Source organism: Danio aesculapii, chromosome 6 (assembly GCF_903798145.1).
Source record: "Danio aesculapii chromosome 6, fDanAes4.1, whole genome shotgun sequence".
NCBI classification, from domain to species: domain Eukaryota; kingdom Metazoa; phylum Chordata; class Actinopteri; order Cypriniformes; family Danionidae; genus Danio; species Danio aesculapii.
The window spans coordinates 60,541,541-60,554,040 of NC_079440.1; the positions used below are offsets into that span (position 1 = coordinate 60,541,541).

At 29.8% G+C, this 12,500-nt stretch overlaps 1 protein-coding gene across 7 annotated transcripts in view; it reads right to left on the reverse strand.

The window, feature by feature from the left end:
- tox2 (TOX high mobility group box family member 2) overlaps window positions 1-12,500 on the reverse strand; it is a 288,055-nt gene that overhangs the window by 39,311 nt on the left and 236,244 nt on the right. For 4 of the 7 annotated variants that reach the window (XM_056460645.1, XM_056460644.1, XM_056460643.1 and 1 more), the window contains one exon: window positions 5,733-5,960. The exons of the other annotated variants lie outside the window; for them this stretch is intronic. In XM_056460645.1, the coding sequence (XP_056316620.1) occupies window positions 5,733-5,960 (228 nt within the window). The remainder of the gene's footprint in view (window positions 1-5,732; window positions 5,961-12,500) is intronic. 7 annotated transcript variants of the gene reach the window in all.

Genomic DNA, 12,500 nt, shown 5'->3' on the forward strand with positions numbered 1-12,500 from the left:
AATTCAGTCCTAATTTCCAGCACAGGAATAAATGAACAATAATAATGAAGTGTGGTCAAAAAACAGAGATATATCCAAACTCGCGTCCTGTTCTTATGCCCTATATGGTGATGCAGACGTCTCAAAAACCTGGCAATGTGTGAGCGTTTGGACCTGCATAGGTGCATAACTAACGCACTCTGCGCTGGACGTTAGAGCAGCTTTTATTTGGTCAATGGCGACCAAAATTGAACTATTTATGTTCTTCAAAATAGCAACGTGCCAACAATTCAATTCAATTCACCATTATTTGTATAGCGCCATTACAATGTAGATTGTGTCAAAGCAGCTTCACATTAAAGATTTGCGCCTTAACTCACCTCCTTTATAGAACAGCACACCCACGAGTCCACAAAGTGGCAGAAATGAATTTGCTATCTGAACAACGTGGTATAAAAACATGAAAATTAGGGTTGCGCTGGTCTGAAAATAGCAGCAAATCACGGCATACCAGCCTGATCTTACGAGAAAACGTAAGTATTTTACGTTTTGACAGTTTAGTGGCTAATTCGTACAAATTTGTACGAGTTCAGTCGTACGAAATTGTACGATTTTTAAAAGGAGGCGTGGCACCTAATCCCACCCCTAAACCCAACCGTCATTAGTGGATGAGCAAATCGTACTAAATTGTACGAATTAGATCGTACGAATTTATACGAATTAGCCACTAAATCAAAAAGTTACGAATTGCCGTGAGATTGTGTTGGGCATACACGTCTTGCGCCTTATTGCGCCGGGTGTATGATAGGGCCAATAGTGTCAGATCAAATATTTATTGATTTATTGATTTATTTACTTTTGAAATGAGAATATGTTGAGCATTTTAGCTTAGTGTACTATGTAGTATGTAGTGAAGTCCGTTCATACTTTACAGTTTATGTAAACACTGCTTTAGCATCACACTTGTGTGAGCACAGGGAATGCAGTGTGTGTGTGTTGTTTATGATGTGTGCATTACAGCAACATCATGAAGAGCTTTATTCACAAGCATGCATGTGACTGTATGTTTTTGTCTCCACATTTAAAATGTGTCTCACATGTGCATGTGTACTGCACATTTCCAAATGAAATACCTCTAGATTTAATTAACGTGCAAAAACACACACACACACATCCACATGTGCATGAATATTTATATACAGCATACGTTCTAAATGCATTCAGAAAATGAACTGCCACTATAAATGCTTCAGATTTATATACGTTGAATTAAATGAAGCATAAACAAACACACACACACACACACACACACACACATATGTCCTGCAGAAGTGCATGGCGCATTCCAGAGAGAGGAAATCGAAGCGCATATTTAAGTGTGCATGTGTGTGGATTATATTCACAAGCAAATCAAATACCAATGCAAATGACACATGCTAATTGCCGCTGTAGTCCAGATGGAATTGAAATTAAAATGCACCATTGAACCATCGATATCAGCCTGCCCAAACCCTTCTGGCTTATTTTGAATCTGCTCTGACCAGGTATAATTGCACACTAGACTCTGTTGGCGTATTTAGTCCGGACCCTTGCGTAAGCCGGCTGAAGAACAATGTCATTTAAACATCATGTAAGTTAATTCACTCTTTGTATTCTCCAATCCAATTAAGCATGCAGCGTCGCGATAATGAGGGATTTGGAGCTGCCTGCGCATTACATGCAACATTCAAATTAAATTCAAACTGACACTTCCAATAAAAGAAGAGGATGACGGACAAGCAGGAGTAATTGGTTTTCTGGGACAATGAAAATGAAAGGAGGGATAGAGGGAGAGAGAGAGAGAAACACAGCCGTGTTTTTGCCAACAAATCACACTGAACAAAAGACGTCAAGATGTGAAGTTAAAATGCAGAGATTTGTAAACACTATTGAGACACACGGAAAATCGTTCACACCAAAGCTGCTTTTAAATAAAGAGGGGAAATTATTCTCAAAGCTCTCTCGTCTGCCATTTACACTCGTCTATAAAGCGCGCAAACAGACCCTTCCGGAGTTAAAAATCACATTCATTCTTTTCCATAGAGCAAATGACTTCTGACAGTAATGCACCAATCTTTCTGGGTGATGTATGAGCTCAACAACACTGCTTTTATTTCATTAAACGTGCTGTAAAAACTGTAAAATATTTTACGATTTAAAATACGTTTTCTGTGTGTGAATAAAGTGTAAACTGTAATTTATATCTGTGGTGTAAAGCTGAATTTTTTAGCATCATTACTCCAGTCTTTACTGTCACATGACCCATCAGAAATCACTCTAATATGATTATTTGATGATTAATGAACATTTCTGATTATTATCAGTGATACAGACAGTTGTGCTGCTTCATATTTTATCTGAATCTCTGCATTTTATTATTATTTGATGAATTGACAGTTTAAATAAGCAGTATTTATTTGATAAAATGGCTTGAGTATTACTTTAATTCGAACTAATGTGTTCTTGCTAACCAAAATATTGTTTTTTTTGTTAAAAAATACCTTTAATAATGAAGTCACGGATAATTTACAATGCATGAGGTTGAAGATGTGATTATGTAAGCAAAAAAATTACAAGTATGATTTGAAGACTGCATTTATTTGACAAAAAAGCTGTAAAAACAGTAAAATTTACACATTTTATTATTATTTGATGAATTGAAAGTTTAAATAAGCAGTATTTATTTGATAAAATGGCTTGAGTATTACTTTTATTCGAACTAATGTGTCCTTCCTGAACAAAATATAGTTTTTTTTTTTGTTAAAAAATACCTTTAATAATAAAGTCACGGATAATTTACAATGCATGAAGTTGAAGATGTGATTATGTAAGCAAAAAAATTACAAGTATGATTTGAAGACTGCATTTATTTGACTAAAAAAGCAGTAAAACCGTGAAAATATTTTACGATTTAAATAAGTTTTCTGTACATGTATATGGTGTAAACTGTAATTTATATCTGTGGTGTAAAGCTGAATTTTTTAGCATCATTACTCTAGTCTTTAGTGTCACATGACCCATCAGAAATCACTCTAATATGATCATTTGATGATTAATGAACATTTCTGATTATTATCAGTGATACAGACAGTTGTGCTGCTTCATATATTATCTGAATCTGTGCATTTTATTATTATTTGATGAAGTAAAAGTTCAAATAAGAAGTATTTATTTGATAAAATGACTTGACTGTCACTTCTGATTAAATGAATGAGTCCTTGCTAAAGAAAATAGATTTTTTTTTGTTAAAATACCTTTAAATATGAAGTCACCGATAATTTACAATGCATGAGGTTGTTTCCACATGCAAAATAGACTTTCAATTCTGCTGCTTTATGTTAGAGGTTTAGTGATGGTGGGCCATATTTGACCCAAACAATGCATCCAGAATTATAAGTCAATTTTAAATAAATTACTAACAAAACTAACAAAAAAGTTGACCCCTCTCATCGTCAATGTATAATTCACACAATGGCTGTTGCATAAAAAGGATACAGCTGCAGACGAATTATTCATTCATTCATTCATTCATTTTCTTGTCGGCTTAGTCCCTTTATTATTCAGGGGTCGCCACAGCGGAATGAACCGCAAACTTATCCAGTACATGTTTTATGCAGCGGATGCCGTTCCAGCCGCAACCCATCTCTGGGAAACATCCATACACACTCACTCACACTCATACACTACGGAATATTTAGCCTACCCAATTCACCTGTACCACGTGTCTTTGGACTGTGGGGGTAACCAGAACACCCGGAGGAAAACCCACGCGAACACGGAGAGAACATGCAAACACCACACAGAAACGCCAACTGACCCAGCCGAGGCTTGAACCGACGACCTTCTTGCTGTGAGGTGACAGCATTACCTAATGCGCAACTGCATCGCCTAACGAGAATTATAATTTATATTATTTATTAAATTTATTAAATTACATATTAATTGTATTTTATTAATATCTACCCCTGACACAACCCTCACAGTAATGAAAAAACAGTAATTATAATAAGAATTATTTATATTATTTATTATAATACCGATTAGCTGTATTTTTATTAATGTTTAATCCCAGTCCAACCCTAAACCAACCATCACAGTAATGTAAAACAAATATTTGTATTTCAATTATTATTCATATTATGTATTAAATTACCCACTGTTTGCTGTTTATTAAAATCTACCACTACCACAACCCTAAACCCAACCCTCACAGTAATGTAAAACAGTAATTATACCAATTATTATTCAAATTATTTAATAAATTACCCATTAAATGTATTTTATTAACGTTTACCCATACCCTAACCCTAACCCTAAACCCAATCATCACATTAATGTAAAAACAGTAATTGTAATGAGAATTATTGATATTATTTATTAAATTACCTATTAATTGTGTTTTATTAACATCTACCTCTACACCAATCTTAAATCCAACCCTCTCAGCAATATATAACAGTAATTATATCAATTATAATTTATATTATTTATTAAATGACCAATTAATAGTATTTCATGAACGTCTACCCCTACCCTAACCCTAAACTCAACCCTCAAGGTTATGTAAAAACAGTAATTACATCAATTATTGTTCATATTATTTATTAAATTACTCATTGTTTGTACTTTATTAAAGTCTACACCTACTCTAAACATAAACACAACAGTCACAGCAATGTAAAACAGTAATTATAATAAGACCTATCAATATTATTTATTAAATTATTTATTAAAGTCTACCCCTACTTTAACCCTAAACACAACAGTCACAGTAATGTAAAACAGTAATTATATCAATTATTATTCATATTATTTATTAAATTACCCATTAATTGTATTTTATTAAAGTCTACCCCTACTCTAACCTTAAACACAACAGTCACAGCAATGTAAAAACCGTAATTACACCAATTATTATTCATATTATTTATTAAATTACCCATTAATTGTATTTTATTAATATCTACCCCTACCCTAACCCTAAACCCAACCCTCACAGTAATGTAAAAACAGTAATTATATCAATTATTATTCATATTATTTATTAAATTACCCATTAATTGTAGTTTATTAAAGTCTACCCCTACTCTAACCCTAAACCCAACCCTCACAGCAATGTAAAAACCGTAATTACACCAATTATTATTCATATTATTTATTAAATTACCCATTAATTGTATTTTGTTAATATCTACCTCTACTCTAACCCTAAACCCATCCCTCACAGTAATGTAAAAACAGTAATTATATCAATTATTATTTATATTATTTATTAAATTATCCATTAATTGTATTTTATTAATATCTACCTTTACCCAAACCCTAAACCCAACCTTCACAGTAACGTAAAACAGTAATTATACCAAGTATTATTTATATTATTTATTAAATTACCTATTAATTGTATTTTATTAAAGTCTACCCCTACTTTAACCCTAAACACAACAGTCACAGTAATGTAAAACAGTAATTATACCAAGTATTATTGATATTATTTATTAAATTACCCATTAATTGTATTTTTATAATGTTTAACCAAGTCCAACTCTGAATCCAACTCTCACAGTAATGTAAAAATATAAATTATTATTGTAGAGTATCACAAAAATGATGCGACATTAATTTGAGTATCCACAGCTGTATCCCTTGTAGACTTTACCTCGCACGCACCCTGGACAAAGCTACACGTTTTATTTATTTTATTGCTTTTGTACCTTTGCATGGTACTTTGCTTCCTCTTCCTGGGCGGAGCTTGAGGGTGAGGGCGTGGCTGACTGACTTCCTGAGGAGGATGGGGAACCGTGAGTAAAGGTGCCGATCTGAGAGCTGAGCTGGGACAGGGCGCTCATGGGATGGGGCAGAATCCGGCCCGAGCGGTTTATCATGGGGCTGTGGTGGGCACGGGGGTAATGACTGCCCACCTGCCCCGCATACGCCGGCATCTAGGGTGAGAGAAGAAGACCAGACTTTACTAGGACGAATTTAGAAACCAAATCACCAATTGAGGCCAATTTGGATTGTTTTTAGAGACCCTTTAGAGAAAGAGAGCAGTTTCTTCCCTCACCCTTTGATGCTGCCGACTTTATGATGAGTACACAGATTACAAGAGAATACTCTTGGAGATTTTCTACTGAGAGTGATGCTTTTAAAATAGTGAAACACATCTTTAGTCAATGCATTGATTTGATATAGTAAAATAGGTCAAACACACATTTGAATCATTTAAAATCATTGCATTTTGAAGTTTATTGCTTAATTCATCATTGCAATATTTTTTTTGGCAAATGTTCGTGATTTTTATAAGCCATTTCTGTTTTTACATTTTTTTAAAGACCAGAAAAAACATGAAGATCAGAATTTAGAAACCAAATCACCAATTGAGGCCAATTTGGATTGTAAAATAAAAATAATAAAATAAAATAATTAAAAATAATTAAAATGATATAAAATAAGATTAAATTAAATGTAAAATAAAATAGGATTCAATTAAATTAAACCAAATAAAATGTTGATAAATTGAACTAAATGAAAAAGATAAATTAAATAGAAATGTAATTGAATTAAATTAAACTAAACTAAATGAAATAAAATAAAGCAAATAAAAATAAAAATAAGATTAAACTAAATTAAACAAAACAAAATTGTGATACAATGCAATTGTAATAAAACTTAATTAAATTAAATACAATTAACAAAAAAATATATATAATTTTCATTCAATTCAATTAAACAAAATAAACCGATTTTCCACTTTTAGGATTTTCTGCAGATTTTTTTGAGTGTGTATTATCTTAATTCAATGCACTGATTTGACATTGTAAAATAGGTTCCAACACACATTTGAATAAGACCTCGTTTTTCAAGAAAAAAGTTTCAGCATTTATAATTAAACATTTAATTCAGCATGCTACTATTTTTATTTATTTGCAAATGTTTGTGAAATTCACTAGCAATTTCTGGTTGTACAAAAATTTTTTAGTAACTCAGATACAAAAAAAAAGTTTAAAAAGAAGAGCAGACTTTACAAGACGAATTTAGAAACCAAATCACCAATTGAGGCCAATTTGGATTGTAAAATAAAAATAATAAAATAAAATAATTGAAAATAATTAAAATGATATAAAATAAGATTAAATTAAATGTAAAATAAAATAGGATTCAATTAAATTAAACAAAATAAAATGTTGATAAATTAAACTAAATGAAAAAGATAAATTAAATAGAAATGTAATTGAATTAAATTAAACTAAACTAAATGAAATAAAATAAATCAAATAAAAATAAAAATAAGATTAAACTAAATTAAACAAAATAAAATTGTAATACAATGCAATTGTAATAAAATAAAATGAAATACAGTTAACAAAAAAAAAATACAATTTTTATTCAATTACATTAAACAAAATAAACAGATTTTCCACTTTTAGGATTTTCTGCAGATTTTTTTGAGTGTTTATTATCTTAATTCAATGCACTGATTTGACATTGTAAAATAGGTTCAAACACACATTTGAATAAGACCACGTTTATCAAGAAAAAATATTTAGCATTTTATAATTAAACATTTAATTCAGCATGCTACTATTTTTATTTCATTGCAAATGTCTGTGAAATTCACTAGCAATTTCTGGTTGTACAAAAAAATTTTGTAACTTAGATACAAAAAAAAAAAAGTTAAAAAAGAAGAGCAGACTTTACAAGACCAATTTAGAAACCAAATCATCAATTGAGGCCAATTTGGATTGTTTTTAGAGACCCTTTAGAGAAAGAGAGCAGTTTCTTCCCTCACCCTTTGCTGCTGACGACTGATAACTAACATGTGGCTAAAATGCATTTTATGTCATGTTCACAGATTATTAGAGAGAATTTGACAAGAGAATACTCTTGGAGATTTTCTACTTTGAGTGATGTTTTTAAATAGTGAAACACATCTTTAGTCAATGCATTGATTTGACATCGTAAAATAGGCCAAAACACACATTTAAATTGTTCAGAATCATTGCATTTTGAAGTTGATTGTTTAATTCATCATAGTAATTTTTTTTTTTTGGTATTGTTTATGATTTTTACTAGCAATTTCTTGTACAAGACCAGAAAAAAGTTAAAAAAGAAGAGCAGACTTTAATAGGATGATTTTAGAAACCAAATCACCAATTGAGGCCAGTTTGGATTGTTTTTGAGACCCTTTAGAAAAAAGAGAGTAGATTCCTTCCTCACCCTTCGATGCTGATCACCGATTACTGATTGGGGCTAGAAATGCATTTTAGGAGGACTACACAGATTATTAGAGAGCATTTGACAAGAAAAATATTATTGCAGATTTTTAATTGCATTTATAATTGAACATTTAATTCAGCATGCTACTATTTTTTTTTTAAATGTCTGTGAAATTCACTAGCAAATTCTGTTTGTAAAAAAAAAAATTGTTACTTAGATACAAAAAAAAAAAGTTAAAAAAGAAGAGCAGACTTTACAAGACGAATTTAGAAACCAAATCACCAATTGAGGCCAATTTGGATTGTTTTTAGAGACCCTTTAGAGAAAAGAGAGCAGTTTCTTCCCTCACCCTTTGATGCTGACGACTGATAACTGATTGATGGCTAAAATACATTGTAGACAAATACACAAATTACAAGTAAATAATATTGCAGATTGTTTTTTAAAATAGTGACACACATCTTATATCAATGCATTGATTTGACATCGTAAAATTGATCAAACACACATTTGAATCAGAGCACATTTAGCAAAAAAAGAAATAAAAAAGTTTTGCACTTGACACTTTTGAAATTGACATTTAGAGCAGACTTTACTGGGGTGACTTTAGAAACCAAATCACCAATTGAGGATACTTTGGATTGTTTTTAGAGACCTTTTAAAAAAAGAGAGCAGATTTATCCCTCAACCTTTGATGTTGCGATTAATTACTGATTGTAAATGCCTTTTAGGACGACTACACAGATTATCAGACACTATTCGACGATAATTAATTGACAAAAAATATTTTCTACTTTGAAAGCATGTCTGGAGTGATGTTATGTCACTATCTTATATCAATACATGGATTTGACGATGTAAAACCCGTACAGTATTAAGATTAGAGCACATTATGCAACAAAAAGTTTTTGCACATTAAAAATTTTACATTTACTAATATTCATCTTATTTTGTAAAATTATTTATCTAAAATTATTTTATTATTTATTATTATGTATCATATACATATATATTTTGTCTCTAACTACAAATGAACGTTTTCTAAAATATATGCATGGATGTGTGCGCTTCATTCATTCACTAATTTTCTTTCGGCTTAGTGCCTTATTTATTAGGGGTCACCACAGCAGAATGAACCACCAACTATTCCTGCATATGTTTTATACAGCGGATGCCCTTCCAGCTGCAACCCAGTACTGGGAAACACCCATACACACTCATTTACACACACACACACATCAGCCAATTTAGTTAATCAATTCCCCTATAGCGCATGTGTTTGGACTGTGGGGGAAACCAGAGCACCGGAGCACAACTGGCCCAGCCAGGAATCGAGCCAGCGACCTTCTTGCTGTGAGGCTACAGTGCTAACCATTGAGCCACCATGCTGCCATGTGTGTGTTTATAAATACATAATAAATATACACCCTTAAATAGTGTCAAAACAAACTTTTATTTTGGATCTGATTAACTGCAATTCAATTTTTGCCCAGCACTAATTATTACGTAAACGTAACGTAAAATACTATCGCAGATTTTCTACTTGCATGTTCGGAGTGATTTTTTAAAGATAATAAACTTTGTAAAATAGGTTAAACAGGTGAATCAGAGCACAATTTATATGAATTTATAAGAATTAATTTTTTTTTGCACTTTAAAATTTAACGTTTATTTAAATGATCGTTTTAAAATTGTTTATGAAATGTATTTTCAATTTCTCTTTATACACAATTTACTCTATTTACTAAACAAAAATAATCAATTCTTTAATAATGAAAAATATTTCAGCACATTCATTTTTACGCTGTAAACTAGGCCACATTGTTGAAATAATTTCAAGAGTTCACACTTAGATATTGTTTGACAACTGTTAGCAGGTTTAGCATGCTGTCCCGGGAGAGAACCCTGAGCTCGGAGATAGGTGAGCCCAGGGCTCCCGCCTGGTCCATAGAGCATATGCGGGGAGTACGAGATCAGGTGGTTCTCGAGAGCTCCCCGTGGTAAAGGAAGAAAGGAGGAGAAGGGGTGGATGGGGGGTTTCTTCGGAAAACGAAGATAAGAGAGTAGTTCTAGCTAGGCTACTTATAGTGAGTTGGGGTTAATCTGATTGGCTAACTAGTGAATATAGATGAGTGGCCAGCTGCAGTCAATCATATCACGTGCTCCTCTCGAAATTAGTTTGAAAACTTCACAAAAATTAAAATTAAACTACATTGTAAATTAGTCAAAACATCTATTAAGAGCGTAATAAAAATGTATTATTTTACAAACAATTGTTTATCCACTTTGATATTTAAAGTTTAATCCAGTGTGCTATTATTTATTTGCAATTCAATTTACTAGCAGTTTCTGTTTTCACACACACATTTCATTCATTTCAACTATGTGAAAATAAATCTTATCTCTGCATTATCATGAATATGCCCTCACAAAAACACACACTGTACAAAGAAACACCCTGGGGTTTTGAGGATGCCCTTTATAGTTTCGACCTGACTTATATCATAAACAGATTAGAGGCAGATCTTGATAGATAAGCAGCGTTTACAGTAAGTCTTCAACCACATTTCTCTTAGCATCAGTTTTTTCAAAGCATCTTCAGAAAACCACAACAGCACTGGTGCTCAGGAATCCCAACACAACCACAACAGTGAACCGACAGCTAAAAACAACAGAACACATTCACCACAAGAGAACAAATCAATCCTATATGCATGCACTATTAATCAACTGATAGCCACATATAAAGCAAATGTATAGAGAAGACGAGAATGCAATGAGGCAGAAATGCAGATATGCATCACTAACTTAATGCAAACTTCACTGGTTATTTAAGGGGTGATAATTTACACAGAACTAGCACTATTTGCATTTGCTTGTCTAGTAAAGTTAGTACAATTATGTATAATAAAATAAAATAAAATAGATAATTTAAATAAAATACAATAAGATAAAAATAAAAATAAAATAAAAATAAGATTAAAATACATTTTAATAAATTAAAAAGATAAATTAAATTAAATTAAACAAAATAAAATCAAATAAAATTAAATAAATGTAAACAAAATGAAACCTTCATTCTTTTCTAAAAATAGAATAAAAAATCTTATTCTATTTTACTTTGAAAAGAAAATAGAACAAGATTAAATAAAATAAAAAATAAAATAATTTTAAACTAAATTAAATAAAATTTTTATAAATTTAAATAAATTAAAAAACATGAATAAAATTTAAAATAAATAAATTAAATTAAACAAAATAAAATAAAATAAAATAAACCAAATTAAAGTAAGATAAAATTAATTACATTGTAATAAATTAAATGCAATAAAAGATTAAATTAAACAAAAAAATAATAAAATAACATTAAATACAATTAAACAATGTAGAATAAAATTTTAGTTACATAAAATAAAATATTTTCAAAAAAAAACATTAAAGTAAATGAAGAAATAACATAAGATTGAATTAAATTAAACAAAATAAAATGTTAACAAATTAAAATAAATAAAAAGATAAATAAAATAATTTTTTAAATTAAATTAAACATATCAAAATGAAATAAAATAAAACCAAATAAATAAAAATAAAATTGTAGTAATTGAAAAGATAATTTTAGTAAATTTGAATAAAAAATAAAAATGTTGACAAATTAAAATAAATGAAAAAGATAAGTAAAATAAAAATATATTCAAATTAAATTAAACAAAATGAAATAAAATAAAACAAAATAAAATTACAAGTATATTAAATTAAACTCAATAAAATACAAATTTAGTAAAACATTTTTAATAAAATAAAATAATATTCAATTACATTAAACAAAATAAAATGTTAATAATATATGAATAATAAATGAAATAAATGAAAAAAGAAATTTAATTTAATTAAACAAAACGAATTGAAAGAAAATAAAAGAAAATAAAACAAAATAAGATTAAATTGAAATTAAGTTGTAATAAAATAAATTGTAATAAAATAAAACAAGATTAAATGTAATTAAACAAAATAAAATAAAACACCATTTTTATTCAATTAAATTAAACAAAATAAAAAAATAAAATATAATGTGATATATCTATAAAAAACTTGTATAGCTCCTCTCACAACAATTACTGTTCAAAAAGCAACTTTTTCTACAAAATGTGATTTATCTATTCAACTAAGCACCACATGAGTGTGAATAAAAATGATGAGACTTTTATTTTAGGGTGAACTGTTACTTGAATAAGATGCAGCTTTTTGAGAGACCATGTATAGTTATA